The sequence below is a fragment of the Mercenaria mercenaria genome, chromosome 9 (assembly GCF_021730395.1).
Source record: "Mercenaria mercenaria strain notata chromosome 9, MADL_Memer_1, whole genome shotgun sequence".
Classification (NCBI taxonomy): Eukaryota; Metazoa; Mollusca; class Bivalvia; order Venerida; family Veneridae; genus Mercenaria; species Mercenaria mercenaria.
In genome coordinates this window covers 58,739,242-58,766,667 of record NC_069369.1, presented here as the reverse complement: position 1 = coordinate 58,766,667, position 27,426 = coordinate 58,739,242, and the positions used below count along the sequence as shown (strand labels likewise).

At 35.5% G+C, this 27,426-nt stretch overlaps 1 protein-coding gene across 1 annotated transcript; it reads right to left on the bottom strand.

Annotated features, from left to right (window-relative positions):
- Positions 1 to 3,551: 3,551 nt before the first annotated feature.
- LOC123547229 (histone RNA hairpin-binding protein-like) lies at positions 3,552 to 26,588 on the bottom strand. The gene is made up of 8 exons (XM_045334157.2): positions 26,392 to 26,588; positions 19,677 to 19,799; positions 18,252 to 18,320; positions 14,801 to 14,875; positions 13,654 to 13,749; positions 12,759 to 12,866; positions 12,120 to 12,269; positions 3,552 to 9,297 (listed from the first exon to the last, which is right to left on the bottom strand). Exons 1-8 carry the CDS (start codon positions 26,481 to 26,483, stop codon positions 8,958 to 8,960), a joined length of 1,053 nt encoding a protein of 350 aa, XP_045190092.2. The 5' UTR covers positions 26,484 to 26,588; the 3' UTR covers positions 3,552 to 8,957.
- Between the last annotated feature and the right edge of the window lie 838 nt (positions 26,589 to 27,426).

Below are 27,426 nucleotides of genomic sequence, written 5' to 3'. Positions count from 1 at the left end.
ACAGGGCGGGGCATCTTTTAACCCCAGGGGCATAATTTGATCAATTTTGGTAGAGGACTTCTAGACAATGCATCATGCCAAATATCAAAAGCATAGGTCATATGGTTTCAGACAAGAAGATTTTTAAAGTTTTTTCCTATATAAGTCTATATAAAACTTGGGACCCCCAGGGCAGGGCCTCTTTTCACCCCAGGGGTACAATTTGAACAATTTTGGTTGAGGACCATAAGACAATGCTACAAACCAAATATCAAAGGTCTAAGTGTTGTGGTTTCAGACAAGAAGATTTTTAAACTTTTTTTCATATATAAGTCTATGTAAAATTTGGGACCCCCTGGGGCAGCGCCATATTTGATCCTAGAGGGATAACTTGAACAATTTTGGTAGAGGACCACTAGATGATGCTACACACCAGATATCAAAGCCCTAGGCCCAGTGGTTTTGGACAAGAAGATTTTTAAAGTTTTTCCTTTCTGTTGCCATGGCAACCAGAGTTCTGCATGGAATTCAATTCTTTGAATAATTTTGAAAGGGGGTCACCAAAGGATCATTCCTGTGAAGTCTGGTGTAATTCTGCCAAGTGGTTTTCAAGAAGATTTTTTTAGAAAATGTTGACGGACACACGACGCACGCCGGACATCGAGCAGTCACAATAGCTCATCATGAGCCTTTGGCTCAGGTGAGCTAAAAAGAGAAAGTGTAAAAAAAACTTTAACCAAGGTGGGGACGCTGAAAGACGCCGACGCCGGGTCGGGTAGGATAGCTCTCCTTATACTTCATATAGTCGAGCTAAAAATTAACCAAGATTTCTAAGTTAAAAGTCAAAATCCATGATGGAGTTATGTACTCTTGCCTAAAACTGGACATGGTAATAGGTAAACAAGTGTTGAAAGTTTCAAAGCTTTATCTCCAAAAACTTAACCAAGGTGTGATGCCGATGCCATGGTGAGTAGGATAACTCTACTTATTCTTCGAATAGTCGAGCTACAAACTGAGGACTATTTGAATCCGCCATTATGCGACTACCATTTTTTGCGCCATTTTCCTATTTACTGTATGCCTAGGTATTTGTAATTTTAGTTCTAGTGGCCCCAAAAAGGGGCCAAGTGCCGAATTTGAACAAATTTGGGAGAGGACCGTATAAGAATGCTACAGACCAAGTTTGATGAAAATATATCAAGCGGTTCATGGGAATGAGTCGTTTGAAGGTACTTCTAATTTTAGATCTACTGACCCTTAAAAGGGGCCAAATGCCCCCTTTGAAGAAAAAAGGGAGAAGACTTTATAATGACACTACAGACCAAGTTTGATGAAGATCCATCAAGCGGTTCATGAGAAGAAGTTCTTTAAAGGTTTTTCTATTTTTAGCAGTTGAACCATTTGAATAAACTGGATAGAGGTCCATGCCAGGACTCTACTGACCAAGTTTGGTGTAATGGAGATGTTTAGTAAAAATGTTGACGCAGGATGACGGACGAGACTACACCTTTACTAATAGCTCACCCTGAACAAAGTTCAGGTGAGCTAAAAAAGTAAATAAAAATGTAAATAATTAAATATTGAACTATTCTATCAAAGTTTTAAACACATCACTGTCACAGAACCATGATCACATAAACTGAGGGCTGAAACTATATTTACATCATAATCACAGAATCTGGAACAGTTAGCTGCTGGTATGTCCAGTTTTTTGCTTTTTATACCTTACATGCCCATATATATATATATATACAAATGGAATAGATATTTATTAATGAATAGAATCCATTTTTTTGCTTTTTATACCTTACATGCCCATATATATATACACAAATGGAATAGATATTTATTAATGAATAGAATCCGAGCTCATAGAAGTACCTGGGTGTAAATGCTTCTTCAGTACCCCAAGTACTACTTGTATTTAATATTAATGGCTGATACTAGCTTCTTTTGCTAAAGTTTATTTGAAAATATTAAGGACTGAGTGATGTTATCCCGAAGACACACATTTTAAGATGTGTATCTTTCTTTGTGCATTAATCCAACTGAAAGTTTATGTAAAGTATTTATCATGTATATGAAGTTCAAAGTACAGTAAAGAACTTTGCTTCAGTGTTCGTGTAAGAATGGTAGGTCGTTACATTTGGCATTGTAATTGAATGCAATTCATTACATTTGCGATGTAGTTGTAATTCAATTAATTACATTGCTAAATTTCATGTAATGGTAATTGTATTTCAATTGAACATTTTACAATGTAATTATAATTTAATTACTTACATTTTTAAAGTAACTGACCCCAGATCTGATGGCTATATGTCATATGGAGACCTTTCAGCCTTTCATGTTGGAGAAGACCCCAGGTGTCCCTCCAGGCATCATTTCATCACGGGCGGTATAGAACCATCAACCTACCGTAAGCCAGCTGATTTGAAGTCAGCGACCTTAACCAGTCGGTCAATGAGACTCCTTACTTCTGTAATAAATCATACACTAGTATTCGCATTTGTTTCGTCATTAAGAGCAAAATTTCGTAACACAACTAGTCTGTCTAAATGTCGGACCTTAGGCAGATTTCTGCCAACACTTGTCGAGACTCCTTGTTACAGAGATTCGTTTGAATATATTTCTGTGATCTTTCATCGAAACTGCAGATTTTTACCAGGAGCACTTGGGATGAAAATATCTTTCCTACTTCCTTTTCAAATACAAGTCGTAAAGAGCTTTATCAAAACCTTAATTTTCCAAAACAGGGACCACATGTCTGGTCTGGTGGAGTAAAATTCCAAGCAAAACACTAGGTGCACAACTTCACATGCTATATAACAATCCCCTAATGCGTTATGTTTCCAAGTAAAATAATTTTTGAGATACATGCCACAAACTTGTATGCCCTTTATGGAATATTTGACAAGGGCCACAACTCGGGTCTGACTGACAGAAATCTAGAACAAAGTCCCAGACGCACAAGCTCACAGGCTGAATAATTTTCCTATGTTTCATGACCCTAGTTTAAATACTTTCTGAGATATGTGCGACACAAACTTTCAAGTCCTTTTATGCATATTTTTGATGTCAAGGGCCATAACTCTTGTCCGGCTGCGCAATATCTTTTACAAAATCCTAGGTGCACAACTTCACATGCTGAATAATATTCCTGTAATGTTTCATAATCATGGGTCACATTCTTTTTTAAGATACATACGATATTAAAACTTAGGCCCTTTTTATGCACATTTTTTTTACTAAGTCAAGGGCCGCAACTCTGGTCCGGCTGTGTGAGATCCAAAGCACAACTTCCCATGCTGAATAACAATCCTGTGAGGTTTGATGACTTTGGGTCGAATATTTTTTGAGATATGCAGGACAGAAATTCTGACAGACAGGCAGACTGATTGACAAGAGCAACTCTAAGTACCAACCCTCAAAATATTTGGGGGCACAAAATATGTATTTTAAGGGATGACTGACAATATGATCACAACTGTAGACAACCTATTGAAGTACATGGCATTCTATAGGGAGGCGAGCATTATACTATCCTACTTTCAAATAAAAGCAAACAAGTGTACAGTTCCATATATTTTAATTTTAAATTTTCCTTAAAATTATTTGCTCTTTTTTCTTTGAGCTGCAGACACTACAACAGGTTTACTTTTACACTCATGCACATAAAATCACAAATTCTACACTAAAAATGTATTCTGCTATTCTACATATATAAAGAAACTGTACTTGTGACCTAAATATATGAATAATAGTAAGATACAACTAGAATGTTATTGACTAAAATTTATAGAAATCAAATGGGTAATACTATATGACACACTTATTGTGTAAATACACTTTTTTAAAGAACCAAATATAAAGAATACCTCATAGTAGTATGCCAGGGGTGGTTGTCGGGACAGTTTTTAAATCAAGAGAAGAAATTTCATAATCTGATGCCATAAATGAAATTTTCTTGAGAAAATGCTTGTAAAATTACCCCATGAAAACCTCTACCCCCTCCCCCACCCCAATAAACATTGTTAATATTCAAATGAACATTCTGCATCTATGCCACTATTAAACCAAAACACTGAACAAACCACAGGATTAAAAAGATTAATACACCTGATATTTTTTAAAGTTGCAGCAAATGTACAATTAAAATGCATATTTCATATATTCTCGGATCTAAAGCTTATTCTCAACACAAAATCTTTTCTATCTGACTGTTTTTACACAACTGCCTAAAAAGTTACGACCTTACAGACAATATCGCTTGTGATGACCATGACCCTATGGCTCCAAACAAGAAATGAAAGAAAATTATAACCAACTCCTTGAATAATTGTCTCAACAATTTAGACCATTCTCTCTGAATGTCATAGACTGGTTATAATATAATCTATTAAAAAAAAATAAAGAAAACTAAGTCCAAAAGGAAAGTCACATTTAAAGAATGCAGCCTTCTATCAAGTACTCCGCATGTAAATGTATACACATGCTCACAGACTGTGTAAAAATATAAACAAAAGATGAGTGAATTGGTGAGAAAAAAACAACAACACAGATATAACAAACAGACACAATCAAGCCACCAAGGATAGGTTTACATCAACAGTTATTACTAAACTAAACTGAAATATTTGCTATAAAAAATAAGATATCTATGAGAGCTGTCTCCATAGGATGACACATGCCCCCGATGGCACTTTGAATGAATAGTTATGGCCGATGTTAGAGTTTAGGACCTTTGACCTACGGACCTGGGTCTTGCGCGGAACACGTCGTCTTACTGTGGTACACATTCAAGCCCAATAATTTTAAAATCCATGCATGAAGGACAAAGATATAGACCAGACACGCCCATCAATGCACTATCATGAAATATGACTTTTAACGTCTAAGTGTGACCTTTACCTTTTAGCTACAGACCTGGGTCTTGACACGTTGTCTTACTGTTACACATTCATGCCAAGTTATTTGAAAATCCATCCATGGATGACAAAGATATGGACCGGACACGAATGCTCTATCATGAAAAATGACCTTTAACGTTTAAGTGTGACCTTGACCTTTGAGCTACGGACCTGGGTCTTGCGCACGACAAGTCGTCTTACTGTGGTACACATTCATGCAAAATTATTTGAAAATCCATCCATGGATGACAAAGGTATGTACCGGACACGAATGCACTATCATGAAAAATGACCTTTAACGTCTTAGTGTGACCTTGACCTTTGAGCTATGGACCTGGGTCTTGCGCGCATCACGTCGTCTTACTTTGGTACACATTCATGCAAAGTTATTTGAAAATCCATCCATCGATGACAAAGATATGGACCGGACACGAAAATTACGGACAGACTGACAGACGGTTCAAAAACTATATGCCTCCCTTTGGGGGCATAAAAAAATCTTTGTTCTAAAAATACAAATACACACAAACTGCAACATCATTTGTACATCTCCCCGCTTTTCTTTCAGTGAAATAAATATACTGTGAACGCTTTTCTATCAGTGAAATAAATATACTGTGAAACAAAAATAAAATTTCAGTAAAACATATGTAATGGTGCTACACCTACTTTTCTATCATATCAAAATAATACACAATGACTTGATATTTTAATAGACAAGGCTAACAATACTACTAATACTAAATATTTTGATGGTTATGGTATAAAATATACATAATATTACACCAATTCCAGACTCCAGCTTCTGAAATTGACCAATCCCATGGCTGCATTTTGACAGTCTTACAACCCCAAAAAAGTTACCATGAAACCTGTGCTTTTTTCATGATAAACATTTTACACAATTCACTGTTTTTAGCACTCTGTAAGTATTTTTGCATTGACTGGTAAATTATGACCATGAATGGAAGGAATTTATCAATTTCACTAAACAGAGCACAGGATATTAATATTTTTTTTAAATATTGCATATTCTGGACTTATTTCTCATTTGAATGAAAATTTTGAAATAATGCATATTCTACTGATTTATTTCTCATTTGAATTTTCAACACTTCTGCTTAATATATTACAAAAGAATCCGAAGGTTTACATAAGCATTACTTGCAAGAGAATCAATTGTTAAACTATACTATATTTACTATACATAAAAAGCATACATTAAAGAGTTTATAAAAATAAATATTTATTATACAAAGATCTACCGGTACTATAAAATCATTAAAAGTTAAGGTATTTTCTCTAGACAAACCCCTGGTTAGGGAGAATAACTTTCTACTATAAAACATCAATCAGTTATAAAGCCATAAAGGAGAACAGGCTCTACAACTCAACATTTCTATCTGAATATATTTCATACTTAATTTATGTTCCAGACTCCAGGTAAATTATGTGCTAGGTATCTCACTACTAAAAATACACTGCAACTATATTTTGTTTCGCAAAAAATACATATACCAGACTAGCATACATTTCCATTAGTAGTTTTAATGGATATCATTTACAAGGACTATTATAACATGGCTGATTTGTTCGTCAGATAAAAACAGAAGGAAACTGGTGATAAAAACTGCAATAACAGATGGTTGACACAGACCAGCCAAACAATACTATGATGCCAAAATGCCATATGATGTTCGATTCGTAACTACCTTCATAAATGAAAATCAACACAATTTTCCCAGAAATGTTAGAATGAAAAAATATAAAGGCTTTCTTGTGGTTAAAAGTCCAATTTACAACAGTTGAGTGACCAGCTACCAGAATATTTAACCAGTAAGGAAAAGCTTTAGTTTCTATGCATCTAAGCTCTGACCCATGCTAAATCAATCAAACAATGTGAAGGCCTTATTTGCTAAACATCATATTCTTATTTTCTATCATGAAAAGTCTTGTGTATGGTCAATAAGTAAATCAAGGTTATCAAATAGGTAAGATAATAATAATTATGCATTTAATTCTTACTTCTTGCCATGCACTTCTTACATTTTTTTTTTCAAAATAAATACAGCTTAGAACTGAATGAATCACTTAAGTTAACAAATGAAAACCTTTTCTATACTGACAAAGCAAGAAATACTACTTTCAGAAATCACAAATAACTACAACATTTATGTGCAAAGTAGACCATACTTCATACAGAATCCAACTGAACAATGTAAAATACTGAATAAAGCATCGTCTTTGAGACACAAATATTTTTTCTCAAGTATACAAAGACAGTTCTATAAGACTTTTACAAAGCATTTATGATTTTTTGTATGGTTAATTGCATGCAGTATATACAAAGCACTGTTGAAAAATGATAAAGTCCCTAATAATCCCATAATATATAACTCAAATATGGCGACTTTCGAGCTTTTTATGGTGGAGGGAAACTATTCAAAACTGAAATCTTTCTCTCCATAAAAATAAAATCATCATAGAAAACAAAATATAGGCTATAAAAATGAAGATTTTTACAAATAGCTGCCAAATATTGATGTGAACTGAAGGTTTTGTAACAAAGGATGAACTAAAATAAATCTTGCCTCATTAAAAAATACACCTGAATGAATATTATAAAATGCACGAGATAAATAAAATACTACATTTACATATATACAAGGACATTAATGACACATTTCATTATCATATTTACATATTCTTTACTTATCTAACATAACTCAATTCATGGAACCTCAAATATATCGATGACTGATTTTATAAACTGCCGTATGTTATTTGTATATGCCAACACAGTAATACTCAGTTACAAGAAACTCACTGGGTTTACAAGGAAGTGTTTGTTTTATATCTGAGGTACTCTAATTTATTTCCTTTCCTTTGTGTGAAGAGTATAATTTACTGTCAAAGGAACCAACTGCTTTGATGAATTTGGAACGTGTATTCAGATGATTATCTGTTGTCATAAAAACATATGACCAATTACAACAATTTACTTTCGTGTTACAGTAGCTTAATCGCACTTAATCAAATCCATGAAATCAAAATATTTTGCGCTGTAAGGTACTCTATCGAGCAAGGACAATGAAAGTTGATGATGAATTTTTCTCCTCTATTGTTGTTATGTTACAGGTAATCTTATTTATTATTTATTTATTTATAGCTTATATGGCGCCAAACAGGACTTCAAATTTTGGTTCCACATCTCATTTACATCGAAATAAAAACATGAGTTATGGAAATATTACTGGTAAATATTACAATGAAAGATTGTAATTATTCAAAATATGCATGAATTGATCATAACATAAATATAATTTAGTCAAATATTTAGCATGCGTTACCAATGGCAGTGAATCTTGAAATTACACACATACTTGGTTATAAACGTTTTCCATACGAGTTTTCCTATTTTCTGAGTTTGTTATATGCGTGTGTTTTCCACATAAAACATATCCACGGAAAAATAAAGCCAGAAAAATGAGTTCCTTAAAACAGTTTGCTATAAGTGAGCTTTACTGTAAAACTTTCAAAAGTTGTGTACAGCTGAGGAAATGTGAAAACTGCTGTAAATATGGCAACAAAAATCATGCAGCTTTCCAGATTCATACCGTATTAGATATGGGTCATACAGAGAACACAGCAACTATATTGCAAAGGAAGAAAAAAGTAAGACTTTCTCTAGGTTTGGATTTAGAAATTATCTGTCATTATGTCTCGAAATGAGCCCCGGGAAAACCAACATAGTAGCTTTGCGACAAGCATGGATCCAGACCAGCCTGCCCATCCGCGCAGTCTGGTCAGGATCCATGCTGTTCGCTAACGGTTGCTCTAATGCAATAGGCATCGATAGCGAACAGCATGGATCCTGACCAGACTGCGCGGATCCATGCTGGTCGCAAAGCCACTATGTCGGTTTTCTCATAGCGCGGCTCAAATGTATTCCTATCATCACAATTTTCAGAAACTATATGAAAGCCTTTGCTTGCGCTTGAGGTATATTAAACAGCATGCACATCAAAAACAATTACACTGTATAATAATAATGGATATATATAACAGTTACAAGATATCCATATCTTCATTCAAAGACTCCTCTATGTCAAACCCAGAGAAAAACCCATCATCATTCTCTTTTTCTGTTTTCACAGATATTGTAGCACTACTGACTGCTGTCTGTGACTTAGATTTCTTTGGGGAACCAGTTTTTGGGTACTTAAAGGGGCCAGATTTGAGGTCTGGTGTGAGCATGATCCCTGGGGAGGTGGAGGTTTGACTGCAGTGTTCGTCGTCAGCATCAGAGGAGTGTGCAGATTCCATCATCTCATGTTCCCTAATGGTAGTCAGTTTGTGATTGGAGTCGTCCAATGAATCTTTGTCCTCCACTTCAAGGAAGGCAACTCTGTAACGAAATATCAACTCAGTGCACTTACAAGGTTTTCATCAATGCTCAAATCAAACTAAGATGTAAATATCATTTCTGTGCCATTTTCCCAAAATATCAATAAATAACATTTAAGCAGTTACTTAGTAAGCAAACTTTTATCTGTCTATGAAAGAATATATGGGAGAACAACATTTTAATATATCTTAACAAAACAAAGGTTGTAAGTCTGTGGAATAATTTCACGAGGGTGTAGCCAGGGTGAATAATTACACATATCTTAAAACCCATTTGAAGTGTTAACACATACTAAAACTTGGTCCTGCTACGCTACAGTGATTTCCCTCTGATATTTTGACAAAAGGTCATCATGATCCCTTTGTGGCTTTGGGGTTCATTTTCACTTTCAGGTATCAGTTTTCAAATGAACTGTTTAAAAAGAGGAAAGAGAAATAAATGTAACTAGAAAATGCTTTTGTAAAAAAGCGCATGTCTCCCCCAATGCAAAGTCCTATAGGCAAGAAGTCAATAGAGGTCAGGAGCGAAAGTCAAAGAGACACTGATGGTTGGCTGCAATAGGGATCATCTATTTGGCATGTCCAGTCATCCCGCTAAATTTCGACACTCTTGCCCTAGTGGTTCTCAAGTCACTGTTCAGGCTCCTGTGACCTTGACCTTTGATCAAGCGACCTCAAAATAAATAGGGGTCATCTACTCTGCATGTCCAATCATCCTATTAAGTTTCAACATTGTAGGTCAAGTGGTTCTCAAGTTATTTCCAAAAAATGATTTTACATGAACAGGCCACTGTGACCTTGACTTTTAATAGACTGACCCCAAAATCAATAGGGGTCATCTACTCTGCATGTTCAATCCTCCTATGAAGTTTCAACATTCTGGGTCAAGTGGTTCTCAAGTTACTGATCGGAACTGGTTATCAATGTTCAGGCCCCTGTAACCTTGACCTTTAACGGAGTGACCCCAAAAACAATAGGGGTCATTTACTCTGCATGAACAATCATCCTATGAAGTTTCAACATTCTGGGTCGAGAGGTTCTCAAGTTACTGATTGGAAATGGTTTTCCATGTTCAGGCCCCTGTGGCCTTGACCTTTAACAGAGTGACCCTAAAATCGTTAGGGGTCATCTACCCTGCATGACCAATCATCCTATGAAGTTTCATCATTCTGGGTCAAGTGGTTCTCAAGTTACTGACCGGAAATTGTTTTCAATGTTCAGGCCCGTGACCTTGACCTTTTACAGAGTGACCCCAAAATCATTAGGGGTCATCTACTCTGCATGACCAATCATCCTATTAAGTTTCAACATTCTGGGTCAAGTGGTTCTCAAGTTACTGACCGGAAATGGTTTTCAATGTTCAGGCCCCTGTGACCTTGACCTTTAATGGAGTGACCCCAAAATCGATAGGGGTCATCTACTCTTTATGATCAATCATCCTTTGAAGTTTCAACATTCTGGGTCAAGTGGTTCTCTAGTTACTGATCGGAAATGGTTTTCAATGTTCAGGCCCCTGTGACCTTGACCTTTGACGGAGTGACCCCAAAATCAATAGGGGTCATCTACTCTTCATGACCAATCATCCTATGAAGTTTCAACATTCTGGGTCAAGTGGTTCTCAAGTTATTGATCGGAAATAGTTTTCAATGTTCAGGCCCCTGTGACCTTGACCTTTGACAGAGTGACCCCAAAATCAATAGGGGTCATCTACTCTCCATGACCAATCATCCTATGAAGTTTCAACATTCTGGGTCAAGTGGTTCTCTAGTTATTGATCGGAAATGGTTTTCAATGTTCAGGCCCCTGTGACCTTGACCTTTGACGGAGTGACCCCAAAATCAATAGGGGTCATCTACTCTTCATGACCAATCATCGTATGAAGTTTCAACATTCTGGGTCAGGTGGTTCTCTAGTTATTGATCGGAAATAGTTTTCAATGTTCAGGCCCCTGTGACCTTGACCTTTGACGGAGTAACCCCAAAAACAATAGGGGTCGTCTACTCCAGCAGCCCTACAACCCTATGTAGTTTGAAGGTTCTAGGTCAAATGGTTCTCCAGTTATTGCTCGGAAATGAAGTGTGACGTACAGTGAACGGACGGACGGACAGGGCAAAAACAATATGTCTCCTGGGGGAGACATAATAATAAACATACTCTGAACACTGTGTTATTATGCTTACAAAGCCAGGAATTTTACTGTTTAATGTTATCAATAAAATGTCAGCCATGTTTGCTAAAGCACAACTTCTAGCATGGCAACTAAAGACCAAGCGACAAACTGCAGATAGAAAACCCATTTTTGCGCCATTTTTTGAATGGTTTACCTTAGCTAGTCATCTTGAGGTTATCAGATTGTTAAACTCTTGATACAGTCTACTTTACTTAGTATAGACCAGTTTACCATGTATACAGACCCTGAAGTGTACCCTATAATTTAACTTTTGGACAAGTCATAAGTCACAAGTCATTTGAATGCATAGCTATTGAGTTATTCTGCACCCTTATTGATTCAGTGTGTGGATTAAGTGTCACAGCATTCTGTCATGTGATTTTAACTTTCGAATGTCTTTTATATAAAATGTAGATCAAATATGGACGCACTCCATACTAGCCTTTAAAACTGTCATTTCATTCAAACTGAAAATAAAGGTTAATATACCTGACATGCCATCAGCATCATTACAAAAACATCTTCCCCTCTTGTAACTAGATACCAGATTTAATGGGTCTGCAATTTTGCCTTCTCTCTCTGCAAGCAAACTTGCCTTGTTTGTTTGTCCGAATGTAGTGAAGTATTAAATTTGAAGGCTTCTATTAACTTACCCTGAAAGTCCCTGCATTCCACTCTCACTAGGTGGGTCCCACTGATGTAACGATCTTCTCCAGTTCTTGACCTGGGCATCCCAAGATCTACGACTCACTTTCTGTACCTTGAGTGGGGTTCTTGGATGTACACCTCTAACTCTGTTTTTCCTATCAATAAATACACAATTATATTTCAACAAGAGAACTTGAAAACGGCAACTTGAATTTTGTTTAGCTCATTCAGAGCTATTCTCTATGAAAAACTGATCTCCTTTACTTAACCTTTAGACTGCTAATTTCTAAAATGGATTGGTCAATTTTTCAATTTGGGCAGTACCATTTCGGGGGCTTGGTGCAAAACTATTGTATCTTGTTCTTTATTTATATATACTTACAATAGTTTTGCAACAAACCCTCGATTTATTCTTCCAAAGGGTGCTTCACAGAAAATTTACTGCCTGAACAGCGAAAAAATGTAAACCATGATCAGCCTGCATGTTGGTGTGCACTGGTTGCACAGGCAGAATCACTTGTTTGGTGCAAGTCTCAGTTCTAACATTTGAAATATGATGCCGACTTTGCCACTAACCCAAAACTCTAGTTCATTACACAATACTCTATACCACAGTGACAAAAAAAAATATGTTAAATATTTACTTTGGAATCAATGATGTGTATCTATCATAGGCTATAGTGTTCTTTCCATAGTCGATATCTTTCTGCCTTCTCATCAGTAATCTCTCATCTGTTTCAACTTCGAATAAACTAAAAATAAACAATACATGCATTAAAATTGAGCAAATATAATCAGGAAAATGAAAGGCTTATGCAACATTGGCCAGAAATTTTCAAAAACAGAACTTTTTACACATGTATCTAGGCCATCTAAGGTACAATCAAGCTCAGTAGGTAGTGAACAAAATTGTAAATCCTAGCTGTGGTCACAAGTCCGGACTGACAGCCGAGGTGAATTTTCTCCGTGACCATCCAACAGAAAACTACAATTATCTCTAAATTCATTTCTTTCCAACTTCTGATCATACTGGGGAAATTTGTCAGTTTCTTGTTGAAACCAGGTCAGCACCGAATTCAGGAAACATGGGCAATGTTAACTGACGTTACATGACAATACTGTTGAAAAATGTTGTTGTATCAAACAAACTATTCTAGAAAACAGAGTCTGTAAAAAATTCCTTTAAAAGCATAGAATGCAACCAAGCAAACAATAGCAGACCTGGTTTATTTCCATTCATGAGAGGTAATGAAAAGTGCTACACCTCTCACGACCCCTGGCACTGGCTTAAGCTGAATTCTATTATATAGATATTGAATTGACTCCCATTATCCTGAAGGAAATACCTGTGCAACTTCATTTAAAGTTCATAAACATTTCCCTGCAGCTATGCACAGTGTACAATCACAATGTTATTTGGAAATATTACAAGGCAACAAAATACAAAGATACCAAAGACACTTGTGTCTTGCAAAATTTCATAAACAAGACATGCCTTGCGTTTTAGGAAACACATATCAAGTAAACAAATATATTTACGGCGTTTTTGGTACTATCTTTTCCTCCTGTTTATTCTCTGTCTTCACGTTTCTGGATTTGATGAGCTTTTCCCGCAAGTCAAGTTTCCGCCTAGGTCTATAACAAAACAAGCAGCCTTAATACATCGGATTCAGTTAAGCTTATTTGGTGGGACGAACTTAAAATCAGACAGATCACCTGTTTATTCATTTTCAATCTAAAAATGTTTTAAACTACTGTTTATTTTGCAAGTAAGCCAACCTTTCCTCACTTAAAGATGGAGGAAGAATACATTTATATGCAGAATGGTTTGGTCTGCAGAGCTTTCTATTCAAATGCTTGTGTGTTCATATTCATCAACCAGGTTTTTTTCACTAAGTGGGAAAAGGACCAGCATTATATTTGGCAGTAAAAAGCTCAAATTTATGGATGTTAAGTCCTTTTTGGGTGGGAAAACTGCATGATCTGAAAGAAAATTCCTGAGAGAAAGACACTGTCCCTGCTGTAGAAGGACAAAACGCCTAGTGAAATTGTTTCAAGTTTGAAAACTTTGTAGACTTAAAACTGACAAATACTAAATTTGCTATAAATTTGTTTATATCAGATTTAAACTTATATTTTGCTTCGCTGTCTGCAGCTGCTGAAAGCACATTAACCAAAAGTTTCATTACCATCTAATAAATGGTCTATGCTAATGTTCAATGACACAAAGACTAGATTTCAAACGTCAATGAATACAGGCCCTGCTGGGATTTTTTCCCTTCAGAACTGTCTCTGGTAAATGGAACCATTCCCCAAGAGCTGTCAGTAAGACAGCCAATGCTCGACTATCTGAACTGTTGTCCCAGAAGCAGGAATATTACCCTAAATGTTAAAATATCTATGGGAGTTTCAATTCAGTATCTGCATTAGTTTTGGAGATAGTAACTTGCATGTAAAGCTTTAACCAGGATCTTCTGAGTCCAAAAGGGGGCAAAATATGGCCAAAATAAATGTCAGAGTTATGGGACTAGATGCTATTTATATACTTTTTACATTCCATACAATATAAAATCTTTCTTAGCAAAACAGTTCTAAATAGAACTTTCTATCTAAAACCAAATTACGTAATTGTGAACCAAGAACAAACTTTTAATTTAAAATCCTACACTGATACACTGATACTTACGGTCTATCTGCCTCATCTACCTCAGCTGACCAGTCAATCTTGGTTTCAAATAGTTTACTTCCTTCTGGGGTCCACCTAAAAGTTGAAAATAATCAATCATCTTAACTGAATGCAAGACTCCACAAACATAAAATAGTTCACTTATAATTAGACATGTCTTATTTCTCCCCAGATTTGAATCATGATTTATTTTATGCTGTCTGCCGTAAGTTATCACCATGGGTGACTAACTTTGAAAATCAATATGGAAGTCAGTGTCAAGCTATTGTAAACTTAGCAATAATTCTATATAGGCCTAAAAAAAAAAAATGTTTGTTTCCTGTAACCCGACTGACCGTAAGTTTGTACCCCCGACCGCAATTTTTTTATGGGCTGAAATTCGAGATTCTGATCATATCTTTATTGATTATAGGGATAATTTAGTTGTACCCGACCTCGTCGCGCATAGTCACGAACGTTCCTGGTTCTGTCGACATGAAACAACATGGCGAAAAGCCTGTTTGTCGGTAGACTCGAGGTTCCGGGTTTTCACCCGCGAAAATCGAGAAGTTTTCTTTGATGCATATCGAGTTCAAAAGTTCTGCCCCTTGTCAATCAAAATCTCGGTGAATTTCAATACTGTTCGCCGCCACAAGCGGAAGTATGGCAGTAGGCGGAGCGTCATATACTAATTAGCTACTGACAGATGTCAATCACGCCACGTGCCGACTGACACGTGGTTATCTCGCAATTTGTATTTAGTACTTCATTATGAAAGGTGTTTATTGATCAAGGTGTAAACGTTAATTGATAAACAATTCGTAGAAGAGCAGTCTATTATCATGTTTGTACCACTTGTTCAGGGGTCACGCTGTCAGTTGCACTTGAGCCATTTGCGACAAAATATTAATTGTGACCCCGAAAATTTCTAATTGGCAAAAACGGCCCGAAGCTATGTCTGTCTGCAAAACTATGAACTTTCCTGTTACACAATGTTTACTGAACAAAAGGAATCAGTGTAGAAAAAAAACTTGTATGAACAACATCTGTTATTGAAAGGCGGGAGCAAATTTTCAACAATTTTATTTGATAAGTAATTTAGGCCTCGACCTTAGCGGTGGACCGTTGGACCGACGCAACCAAAAATATCGGCAGGTCCACTATCAAAAGTTTGGTAGACCGACGGTCAACCAAATTTCAGTCACGGTCTGCAAATAAAATAAAACCCTTACTAGTGAAAAAATAGGGGTGGTGGGGGATCGTACCCATATCGGCGAATTCACAAAACGAAAGTTGATTTTGCCTTAGTACGGCATTCTACAGTTATAAGCATTGGCGAGTTAAAGTCCGGATAGCACGAATGGACTACTCCACCGATCGGGTGAGTGGTTTTTACGTGGTAACTTTACCAAATTGAGTAATTACATCAGGCAAAATTACCTGGATTGACTGGAATTTACCCGCGAATCGTTAAAATATCAAAACGTCATGCTGGTAATTTTCCATTCCACAAGCACGTGCGCCCTATCGTAATACTTAATTTACATCGCAGTGACTTTTGACACAAAAAACGCGCTTAGTGCATTCATTTTTTAATATAATCACTTCAGATATTCAACACCGTTTGAGAACTAATACAGTTTGAATTCTATAACAATTTTAATAAGATATCGACAGGAATGTAGGCAAAATTCTTTTAAAACGATCAAATTTTCATATAATGTTTTGTAAAATTTCAAACAGCGCGATCTTGATCATTTATTTCCTTTTTAAAGTAAATAAACGGTACATACTATGATAATAAAATTCAGACTTTTGACCAGAAAGTACAAAAAACACAATTAAAAAATCTTAAATAATGAAAAAGCGGCAGCAATTTAAATACATGGAGTAAAACGATTTTTTGGCAAACAGATTTCTGTAGCACGGCAGAATAGGTTACGTGACCTCATGAACGTAAATAAAAATGTGGTTTTAAAATGAGGCAGTATGATGTCGTTGCGATTTTCAGGCTGTCTAGCATACCCTGACAAAAAATTAGGGCTAATTTTAGGGCAATTTGTACAAAAAAAATAGGGCTAAAATTAGGAATTTGGTACAATTTTAAGGAAATTTTAGGGCTAAATTTAGGAATTTTCAAATTAAAATATGGACTTTAAAGACCATGTAATGTGCTTACCTTTATGTGATTGACATAAAAGTAACTCACAAATAAGAGCTTTATTTACAGAAAAGACGTCTACCACTGGTAAACTGCTTTGAACTGTGCTAAACTGTTTTCTTCTGAATTAGAAGAACTTTTAAACAACATTTAAAACATTTTCTCTTTTTGATCATTGCAAAAAAGTTAAAAAATTAGGAATTTTTGTGAAAAAATAGGGCCTTTTTAGGAATTTCCTTGGATTTTTTTTAAAAAATAGGAATTTTAGCCAAATTGAAAAAAATAGGAATTTTAGGGACGCTAGACAGCCTGGATTTTTAATAAGTTTTAAATGAGTCTACGTACATATATTTTTTGACACAACACTTTGTTAGATATTCTTCTCAAACAATAATGTAAATTTCTTGAGGGCAAATAGGTCAGCATCGTTCACGGTCTGACACATTTACATGTAAGTTTATTCGGGATATTGCACATTCGCTTTTAAAAAATTAAAGAAAAAACTTTTTTTACTGATTTCTTCTCAACAATTAAAGGAATCGAGAAAGTACAATCAGACAGTGATGTGTCACATGGCGCGAAAACATGACGTAATGCAATGACAATCTCGTGGAAACTATACCGCTTTGATCTCCACTGCAGATGCCACAATAACCGACACACTTCTTTTAGCTCTTTGAGGGGGTGTTAACTGATGATGAAAACGAGGCCAATTACTTAGTTTATCATCAGAATGATTACCGATAATTGTTGATGTTTTTTTCACTTTCAACACTGGTGCCGATTGTGTCCATATTTTGGGACACTTTTCAAAATAATTATTTTTCGGGATAACAGATTACTACAGTCTTCCATTTTTAATTATTTAGAAATAAGTCCTGTTTCTTTGAGTCATATGAAGTTATGACATCTACAGCATCACAATTTATGAGATAGAATTGGAGGTCCACTAAAGTCTGAGCAGGTCTACTAGATTTTAGCAGTTGATGAACCTGCTGGCAACTGCTGAAAAAAGTTAAGGTTGAGGCCTGATTAGGCAGTTAATTGGCGATAATAAGTTTACTAAACACTGAAATGTTCTGACACCTACTAAAAAAAAAATTTAAAAAAAAAAAAAAAAAATTCCCTACCTACCGACCCCCATTTTTTTCAGCATGTTACAGGAAACAAACATATTTTTTTTTAGGCCATATTTCAACAAGTCTCGAGAAAAGCAAAACATAAAAGTATTCTGTACCTTATAATCAGTTTTTTAAATTGTATGACCAATTAAAAATTTACGAAGTTAAAAAGTAGTACAGTTTTTCTTACACTTCATTAGGCAGTGGTGGAAATTCTTCCAGTTTCAACAGATCATTCTTTTTAGGACTAGGGGTGTCCCTGCAAAAAAAGTCATACAATAAATTCTTCATTCACTGTCACATATTAACCATAAAATGTTGCTAAACTTACCACAAATCACATGCTGATGAAGAATCAGATTAATACGCAAATAAATAATGAAGTTTGAAAATAAACCTAGAAAGATGCACTTTCCACAAACCCAGTCCACTTATTTCAATTGCAAGTGATTGTTGGTTCAAATCCTGAGCAAGGCACAATCTCATATTTGTTGAGGTTTTTTGTCAACATCTCTGATTATTGTGGGGAGGTTACCAATTTCTTGTGGAAAGTTAACTAATAATGATAAAGAGGTTAAGGAAAACTGCTATAGATTAACTAAAGTACCTTAACTTACAAGTTAAAATACCATACTGCTGAAAAATAGCAAAAAGATCTGTGCAAAAAGATCATGCGTTAACTCTTTTGTGTGTAACATGAATAATACTGTACATCCGAGACAAAATTAATTTTGAAGTACTTTTTTTCTTTCTTGATTGGGTTTAACGTCGCACAACACAATTTTAGGTCATATGGCAACTTTCCAGCTTTGATGGAGGAGGAAGACCCCAGGTGCCTTTGAAGTACTATTTTTACTTTTTCAACAACTTATTTTTCTTGAAACGGCGGCTTGAAATCTTTTGTCCAGACAACATTTACCAACTAAGGTTTTACTCATTATTTACAGTATAATGTATACTGTGAATTATTAATTTCTTGGACACGAAATTTCATCTTTTGGGTTACAATAGCTCTTTCACAGGGATTTGAGACTGTGGATTTCAAATTCAGACTATAAAATGAATGGTAAATTTACTTGCTCATTGGGATTTAAGTTTGTAGTTTTGTCCACCATGAAATTTTGACCCCTCAAATAATGATTTCACAGTATACATATAAATTTAACATGACCAGAGTAAGATCAACATTAACAACTCGATATTGTGCTACTTCTACTACACTTGCAATGATTTTCTTAATCTTCACAATTTTGCTAACTGTCCACTTAGTTTTAAAAATCTGATTACTTTTTTGTGATGGAAATGCCAGGTAAGATCTGCATGCTGTGAAAACCATAATAAAACGTGGTCTATTACTATGCATACTAGTCTAACTCTAAGACTGATTTGGCCAAATACCATAATTTTCTTTCAAATAATCTTCATTTTTTATTTTTACTTTAATTTTTTTCTTCTAACAAATTTACTGATAGAACATTTTTCAAGGAGTTCTGGGCAGGTACGTTCTAAAATTCAGGTATTTTTAATTTGGTTTTCGAGTTTTGGTCATTTTCAAGGACTGGCATCAAATTTAAGGACTTTTCAAGATCTGTACTAGCAATTGGTACATTCTTACATCTGATGGTGCCTGTTCCTCCTATTTTCTCTCCTTCTGTTAGCGTTTTGAAGGCCATCATCTGTTCGCAAAGGGCTTCTTAAAGGGCTAAGAGGTCCCTCACGATCATACCTACTGCTTTTTCTGAAATTAACCAAAATACATTTTAAGATTATTTTCAGCAGACACCTGCATATAGATATACAACTCTGGAGTTGTATCGGCTAATAAGTATATCATTATTCAAGCCAGAAACAATAAATAAGTTAGGATATTTTTCAGCATTCAAGGAATACTGGTTCTTGTAATAAAACTGAATTTTCTTAAGAAAAGGAAATACACCTTTTTTTAATGCTCAAAAATTTTCACAAGTGCGATAAACTTCAACTCACAAAATATCAACTTTACTCACAATTTTGTTTTTAGTACATATCGATTGTAAATTAATTTTTTTTTAGACTTAAATTGGGAATTTTTGCTTGAAATTGGTTAACAAGAGGACTAAATAGGCCTAAGTCACTCACCTGAGGCAGAACTTGACCTAATTAGATCTTGCTTGTGACAAAGTATTAAATTTAAAAAAGAATAAAAAAATACTTATTTTTTAAATTTGAAATTAAATATTAATAACAAAAAATATAAAATAAATATAATTAAAAAAACAACAAAAATTTAAAAAAAATAAAATTTAGGCTATTAATTAGGGGTTATCATTTTGGTGGTGGGGCGGCAGAAAGTGTTAACTTTTCGATCTAATGGTCTATAAAGAATGCAGTTGTGCCTTGACACATAGCTGAGAAAAGCTATGCTACAAATAAATGCGAAGCATGTAACATATCAAAAGCTGTTTTTTCTTTAATGTAATATTTAATAAAATAATTCCAGTCTAGGTGATAATGATTCCCAAACTATCCCGAGATAAAAACTAACAAGAGCACCGCCTTGCTGGTGCTGACGCTCATCTGATTTTTTTGTATAATATAAATATTGTCCTACCCATGATTTTCTAAGTCTAAAAAGGGCCATCGTTCTTGCAAAAAGCAGGATAGAGTTATGTTTCTTGATGTACAGCGTCCGCTTATGATGGTGAAAAACTGTTGCAAGTTTCAAAGCAATACAAAAAATGTAGCTTTGATAGTTTAAGAGAAAAAGTTGACCTAAACATAAAACTTAACCAAGAAATCTGATATTTTCTAACTCCAAAAGGGGCCATAAATCTTGCAAAAAGCAGGATGGAGTTATGTTTCTTGCTGTACAGGGTCAGCTTATAATGGTGAACAAGTGTTCCAAGTTTCAAAGCAATAGCTTGATAGTTTAGGAGAAAAGCTGACCTAAACATAAAACTTAACCAGGCAACGCCGACGCAGACGCTGATCAAGTGATGACAATAACTCATCTTTTTTCCCCAAAAAAATCAGATGAGCTAAAAACAATCATCAGATTATCGGTCATAAGTTAGAAATTAATCATCCTAATCAGCCACGAAATTTTGACTTTCCAGTGGTCTTTTGGTATAAATTCTCTTGAGCAGCACTCATTCCAAGCTACTGATACCAGGTTTTTTTTAATTCTATAGCAGCAGCCTAATATCGGCCTCGTCCCCCAGCCGAGGATTTCCCCTACCGCAGTCCGAAATTCCCCCTACGTCCGAAATCGTAAACAAAGCAAGGGAGATTACTCCCAGCGATTTTTTTCTTTATATAAGTAGTACCGAATATTAGACCCGTTCACAATTGCAGACGGTCCTTCACAATTTTCAATGGGTGTGAAAACCTTTAGAAATAGTAGAAAAATGTTAGAAGAGCGTTCAGTGACCCGAGGTTCCGGTTTTGACCCGCGAAAATCGATAAAAACTTGTATCTGACCCGCACATAATATGCCGCGTGCATCTGCTTGTCTCGCGGTAATACCCTTTGATGCATAACGAGTTCCAAAGCCCTGCCCCTTGTCAATCAAAATCCCAGTGAACTTCAATACTGTTTGTCGACACCAGCGTAAGTATGGCAGTAGACGGAGCGTCGTATTTTAATTAGCTACTGACATATGTCAATCACGCCACGCGCCGACTGACACGTGGTTATCATCAGTATGTAATAGTTGATTGATAAACAATGCAGCGTCAGATTATCGTGTTTGTACCTCTTGTTAATTAGCAGTAACAGCTTATGCTGTATTGTGTAATATGTGTTGCCAATTTAAAGTAATTATTTTGTGTGCTTGATTCGATTAAATAAGCCGGTCAGCCCTTACGCAAATTTATTATCTTTGCCGAGGTATTTTGCTAGGGCAAAATAAAATATAAATGTTTTAAATAATCAGATATTATAAGTATGGAATAGTTCTGGTGAAAAGATGAAATTTAAAACGGGTATTTTATCAAGAATTTTAAATGTTTGCTTTCGGTTTTTCGTATTTGTTGCACGTTTTCGCGATCGTGATTTTCGGACTTTTTTTATCCTGTCTTACAAGATTTTCTAGTAAAATTGTAATAATAAGCCAACAAAAGTATGCATCTAATATTAATATGATGACTCCTGCAAAAGCAACTCTTATTTTGAAGCATTTTTTGTGAATAAAAACATGAATTGTGACCTTTAAATATTCAATGATTTCTTTCTTGTATACGGCTAAATTGAGCATTTCAACTCTCCCCACCCACCTTGTTACAATGATAAGTGAACATTAGTGCAAGTCCATCTATTGCTAAGCGACAGTGTGTATAGTTGCTAAAAGTTGCAGGAATATGTAATAAAAACATAGTTTAAAAGTGTTTATTATGCATAATTGTAAATTCCTGGACTACATCCTTCTAATAGGACGGGGAGGAGTGTAGTGCTGGAGTATGGTCTGGGACGACCTACGGGGTGATAGCCTGAACCCAGAACACAGCAAGTGATTTCCCTTGGAGCGTGTGGCACAGAAAGACCTTGTTGGTGTTGCCAAACAGAATATCTGGCAAGTGTTTTTGGGCATTACTAAATATTCGCCAAGTACAACAGAACGCAGTCTATTATTAGTGGCTAGACAACTTCCTTGTAGAAAAAAGAAACACAAAATATACATTCAAAAAATTTGTCAGCTGGGCAATGTCATGCCATGTCAAAATGAATTCATTATTGTGCATTTTAATCCACCTGGAAGGGTGGGGGATGTCGCGACGATCTACTGCATTAGTGTGCAGGATATCTAATATATTCGTCAACCTGATTTGTTACTCAGAGATTCAACAATTATACTGCTCTACCTACATGCATACTAGTCCTGGCTTCCAAAACTCTAAATGCCGCTTTTTCATATTTTGTTTTTTCATAGTTGCGGCTTTAGAGTTTTGGACCAGGCCTACTATGAAACCATACCAAAACAAAAAGTTGTCCAACTTTTCGTCGCAAACGTAGTCAAATGAAATACTGAACGAAGACATATCGGTATCTTGGTAAAGTAATTACTTCTACATCAGTTAACACCAATAAAAAATAACCATTTTCCCAAGATTTTTGTCACCATGATGCTGATGCAACTTCAAAACACGAAGCGGCACATGTTAGTGCTCTCTTAGCGGTTCGCGCGGGTGAAAGGTCAGTCTCGTATTTCAAAGGAGCAAGATGGCAGCGTAGAGTAAACGTTTCAGGCCAGTTCGAAATTGTCAGGTATTTCTGCCTTCAGTTATGGGTTTTGATGTGTAAAATATGGCACAATGGTAGATTTTACTGCTGCCAATTTCTTTTAATATGTACGAATGACAGCGTGTCAGATTTCTGGCATGATTTCCCTACGGAGTACACTTCAGCGCTCCCGTCCAAATCCAGTATATCGTTGGAGTCCATAAAATCGCGGAGACCATTAATTCGCGGCCATTTTGTTTTTCTCCCCGGTCATGTGATTTTTAAGCTTCACGCGCCGGAAATCACGTCAGCGTTTACTACAGTGTTTACTCTAGCGTATCCAGCTGTCAGACAGTAAAAAATGCGTTTTAAGCAGGTGAGTGCACTAAATATTATTCAGTTATATAAATTTTACCTTTAAACACTATTCCCTTATTAAAGCCATTAAAAACACACATTTTTTTTATCACAAAATGAATGTTTGGAGTCAAAAACTCCTCCGTCTGCTTTGTTGACATTTTATCAATGGGGGTCACGTGACAATAATTGTAACAAATTTAGGCCAATTATAAAAAAATAAGTTTCATGTAACTATATCCCTTAGCTATAATATTTTTTTCTTTACTTTTCAGACCAATCCTCAGCCTATCAGAAGCAATCCTCAGCCTGTCAGAAGCAAGTACAGACTGTATTCACCAAGTGCATTAACAAGTGCATACAGATGTGTTAAAGAAGATGGTTTGTCAGTGCTGAAGGCGTCTAGAATGTACAGTGTACCTGAAAATACACTGAGAGACAGGGTTCTAGGAAAAATTGACCCAGAAAACTGTTGTTATGGGAAAAGTGCCCTATTTGATCAGTATGAAGAGTCAAAAATAGCGAGTCATTTTAAAGAATTGGCTAGCTACGGATACCGTTACACAAGACAAGAATGTGTTGATATAGATTTAGATCATGCTGTGCAGTTAAGAAAACGGGATAAGGACAAACGTCTGTCAATAAATTGCTTGAAAGGATTTTTACATAGATTGCCTGAAATGAAGGTTGTGAAACCACATTCGGGCTAAAATAACAAAAGAAAGCACAGACATGGAGTACTTTGAACTATTAGACAGGTGCATTAACAGACATGACCTAGCAGATAAACCACATTCATCTTTTAACATTGATGGATAAGGGACTAAATATAGACCACAAACCCCCCTATGTGGTATGGATTGTCAACATCACTGTGCAAGCTGTTACTTCTGGTAAAGTCAAACAGTACAATGTGGATGCGGATTGTGTAGTGGTGTCTCAATACCACTTTTTTGGTTATTCAAGGAAAAGATTAGAATTCTGATCTTTTGAATGGGCCTCACCTGGAGCTTCAGGGACAATATGGAAAGTGGCTGTCTAAATACTGATGTGTTCAGGAAGTATTGAAAGATCACTTTATGAAGTTTGCAATGGTCGCAAGGAGAGAAGATCATACTTTTACAGATGGTCATCGTTCCAATGTTGCAGTTGACCTTGTGAGTGGGTTTAAACAGATGAATATCATTATTTTGTGTTACAGCCCATACAAGTCACTTATTGCAACCCCTTGATGTGGCTGTCTATGGGCCCTTTAAAGGATTATAATAAACCTTTGTCACAAGGTTATGAGGACAGACCTCAGCTGCTATAAAGTTACAATATTTGTGAAATAGCCTGCAAAGCATACTCAAGCCTTGTGTGCAGAGAACTTGCTGCTGCTTTTCGAGGACAGGTATTTAATCCCATAAATAGGAGCCATCCAAAGGACATATGATCCATCAGAGTGTTTTGCATCAGACAGTGGTAATGAGGATGGGAATGACGTGACCACAAGTAAAGGGTTTATTATACAAATGCAGCAACCTGAAATCTTTTTGAAAAGCAAACCTCAAGCTCAAAAATGTGAAGTCGAAATTAATTAATAAACCACGAAAAAACCATGAGCAGCTTGTTTCAGAAAAGAGCTGACAATGATGAAGTATGTGGGCCATACAAAGCAACAAAAAGATCAACAGGAACAACTCTAAAAAAACTGCAAAAAAAATGCAAAATGTCAAAAATTATGCAAAAGTCACCATGAAAGAATCAGTATCCCCAAACCAGGGGGTCCGTCACACATTAACTGCTTGCTAGTTCTGAGTTAGTTGTGATTGATGATTTGACAAGATTCAAAAAATTTGTTTTGTGACTTTTGGACTCCAACAGCACTACTAATGCGTCTCTCACATTTCGCAATGTGGGTCAATGTGATGGCATGGTGATTGGATATCTTGTAATCACTGGCCTCTTATTCACTGCACAAATGTCAGAGTAATAAGAAGGGGGACATTCTATGCCCACTGTTGACAGTCATGAAGAGTAAACAGTTGTAGGCATAGTAACTGTAATAGTTATTTGTTGTTACTGTTAGTGAAATACTTTCTTAAAAAAAAAAAAACACTTAATACCGTTACTACTTAAATGAATAGTGTTGAGCTTTAAGTCACGTGATTCAAGTACAGATGCTACGCCTCGTTTCCGCGGAATTTATGGTTGCAGCGGCTGACATGTTATTTGACAGGGAATGTTTGAATTAACGTTCTTCTAGAGTTAAATGGTACAGAATTTTTGGAATGTTGGTTTGTTACGTATAATAGGACATATGTGATTAGGTTATGTACAATTTTCTTTAATAGACAACCTTATATTTTGAGTTTACGCTAAATATAAATAAAGCACCGCGATCAATAGTCTCGAGGATATAAACGGGAGCGCTGAAGTATCTTAACCTACATGCATACCTATTTTGCTCGTTCTTTTTGAGATTACCATTATTTGCATACGTCAGAGATTAACTCTGCCCTGCCAAATAGAATAATCTCACAATATCATATGTGTAATCATAAGACATAACAAAAACATTGTAGCAGCCAACATAGTGATATCCCAACTGATTTCATTGGGGATTTCCTATCAGAATTATGCAAAAAACGTTCGGACCTGATGGGACAGAGACAGTCAAAAGTAATCCCGTTGTCTTTTGACGTTGTGATTTCAACCGGAATAGTTTGAAAATCGATCATTTTCATCCTTGCTTTTATCTACAATAGACTATAAATCTACATGATCTACCATACCTGTCAATTCTAAATTTTGAAGAGGTCGATCTTCGCTGCTTTTGTCCTTGATGGTCTTCAAAATTGTTATGAATATCTGACATTTCGGACATGTTAAATATTAGCCTTTTCAAAATTCTAGGTTTCAAATTAATAACTTCACGAATAAAGAACAAAAGAAAATGTTTAAGAAATTTTACAAAAGATTGTGTACATATTCCGCGCCAAGATACTGCGCATGCGTAGCATTTGGAGACGATTGGATACGAATATTACACAAATTCACCATAATTAACAAAATTGAATTAATACCAGCAAGTATGACAACCACAAATAACATAAAGAATTAATATGACTGAATAGCGAAATCTAGTAGATTTCGCGAAATCTAATCAAATTAGCGAAATCTAGACATAAAATTTAAACTAATGAATATTTTTAAAAATCGTTTAAAGCTTTTATTTGAGATATAAATTTACGTGTGTATGCCAATTTTCAAGAAAATATATTTATATTTAAGGTGTTTTTGAAGCGAAAAACGTATACGGGTCTAGATTTCGTCCGATTCTACATGCGCGGAAATCTCAAGTGTCAGGCAAAATCAAGATATAAAATCTGAAGTGATGAATTTTCTTTCTAAATCTTTTTAGGTTTTTATTTACAATATATTTATAAGTTTGCATGTCAATTTTCAAGAAAAAATATTTATATATAAGGTGGTTTTGAAGCGAAAAACGTATACGGTTGATGATTTCGCCAGAGTTTATATGGGCAGAAATTTCATGTGACAAGTAAAATCAAGACATAAAATTTAAAGTGATGATTTTTAAAAAAGATCCTTTAAAGGTTTTATTCAGAATATATTTCTACGTGTGCATGTCAATTTTCAAGAAAAAAATATTTATATAAAGTTTGGTTTTAAAACGAAAACGTATACGGATGTTGATTTCGCCAGATTTTATATGCGAAGAAATCTCAAGTGACAGGCAAATTCAAGACATAAAATCTAAAGTGATGAATACTTTTTAAAATCCTTTTAAGCTTTTATCAAGAATA

Coding starts and splice junctions, on each gene's coding strand:
- LOC123547229 (XM_045334157.2), bottom strand. CDS start 26,483: ATGTCCGAAATGTCAGATATTCATAACAATTTTGAAGACCATCAAGGA. Junction 14,876..18,251: donor CCACCACTGCCTAATGAAGT/GTAAGAAAAACT, acceptor TTCAACTTTTAG/GTGGACCCCAGAAGGAAGTA. Junction 12,867..13,653: donor AAGATAGTACCAAAAACGCC/GTAAATATATTT, acceptor GTTTATTTTTAG/TTTATTCGAAGTTGAAACAG.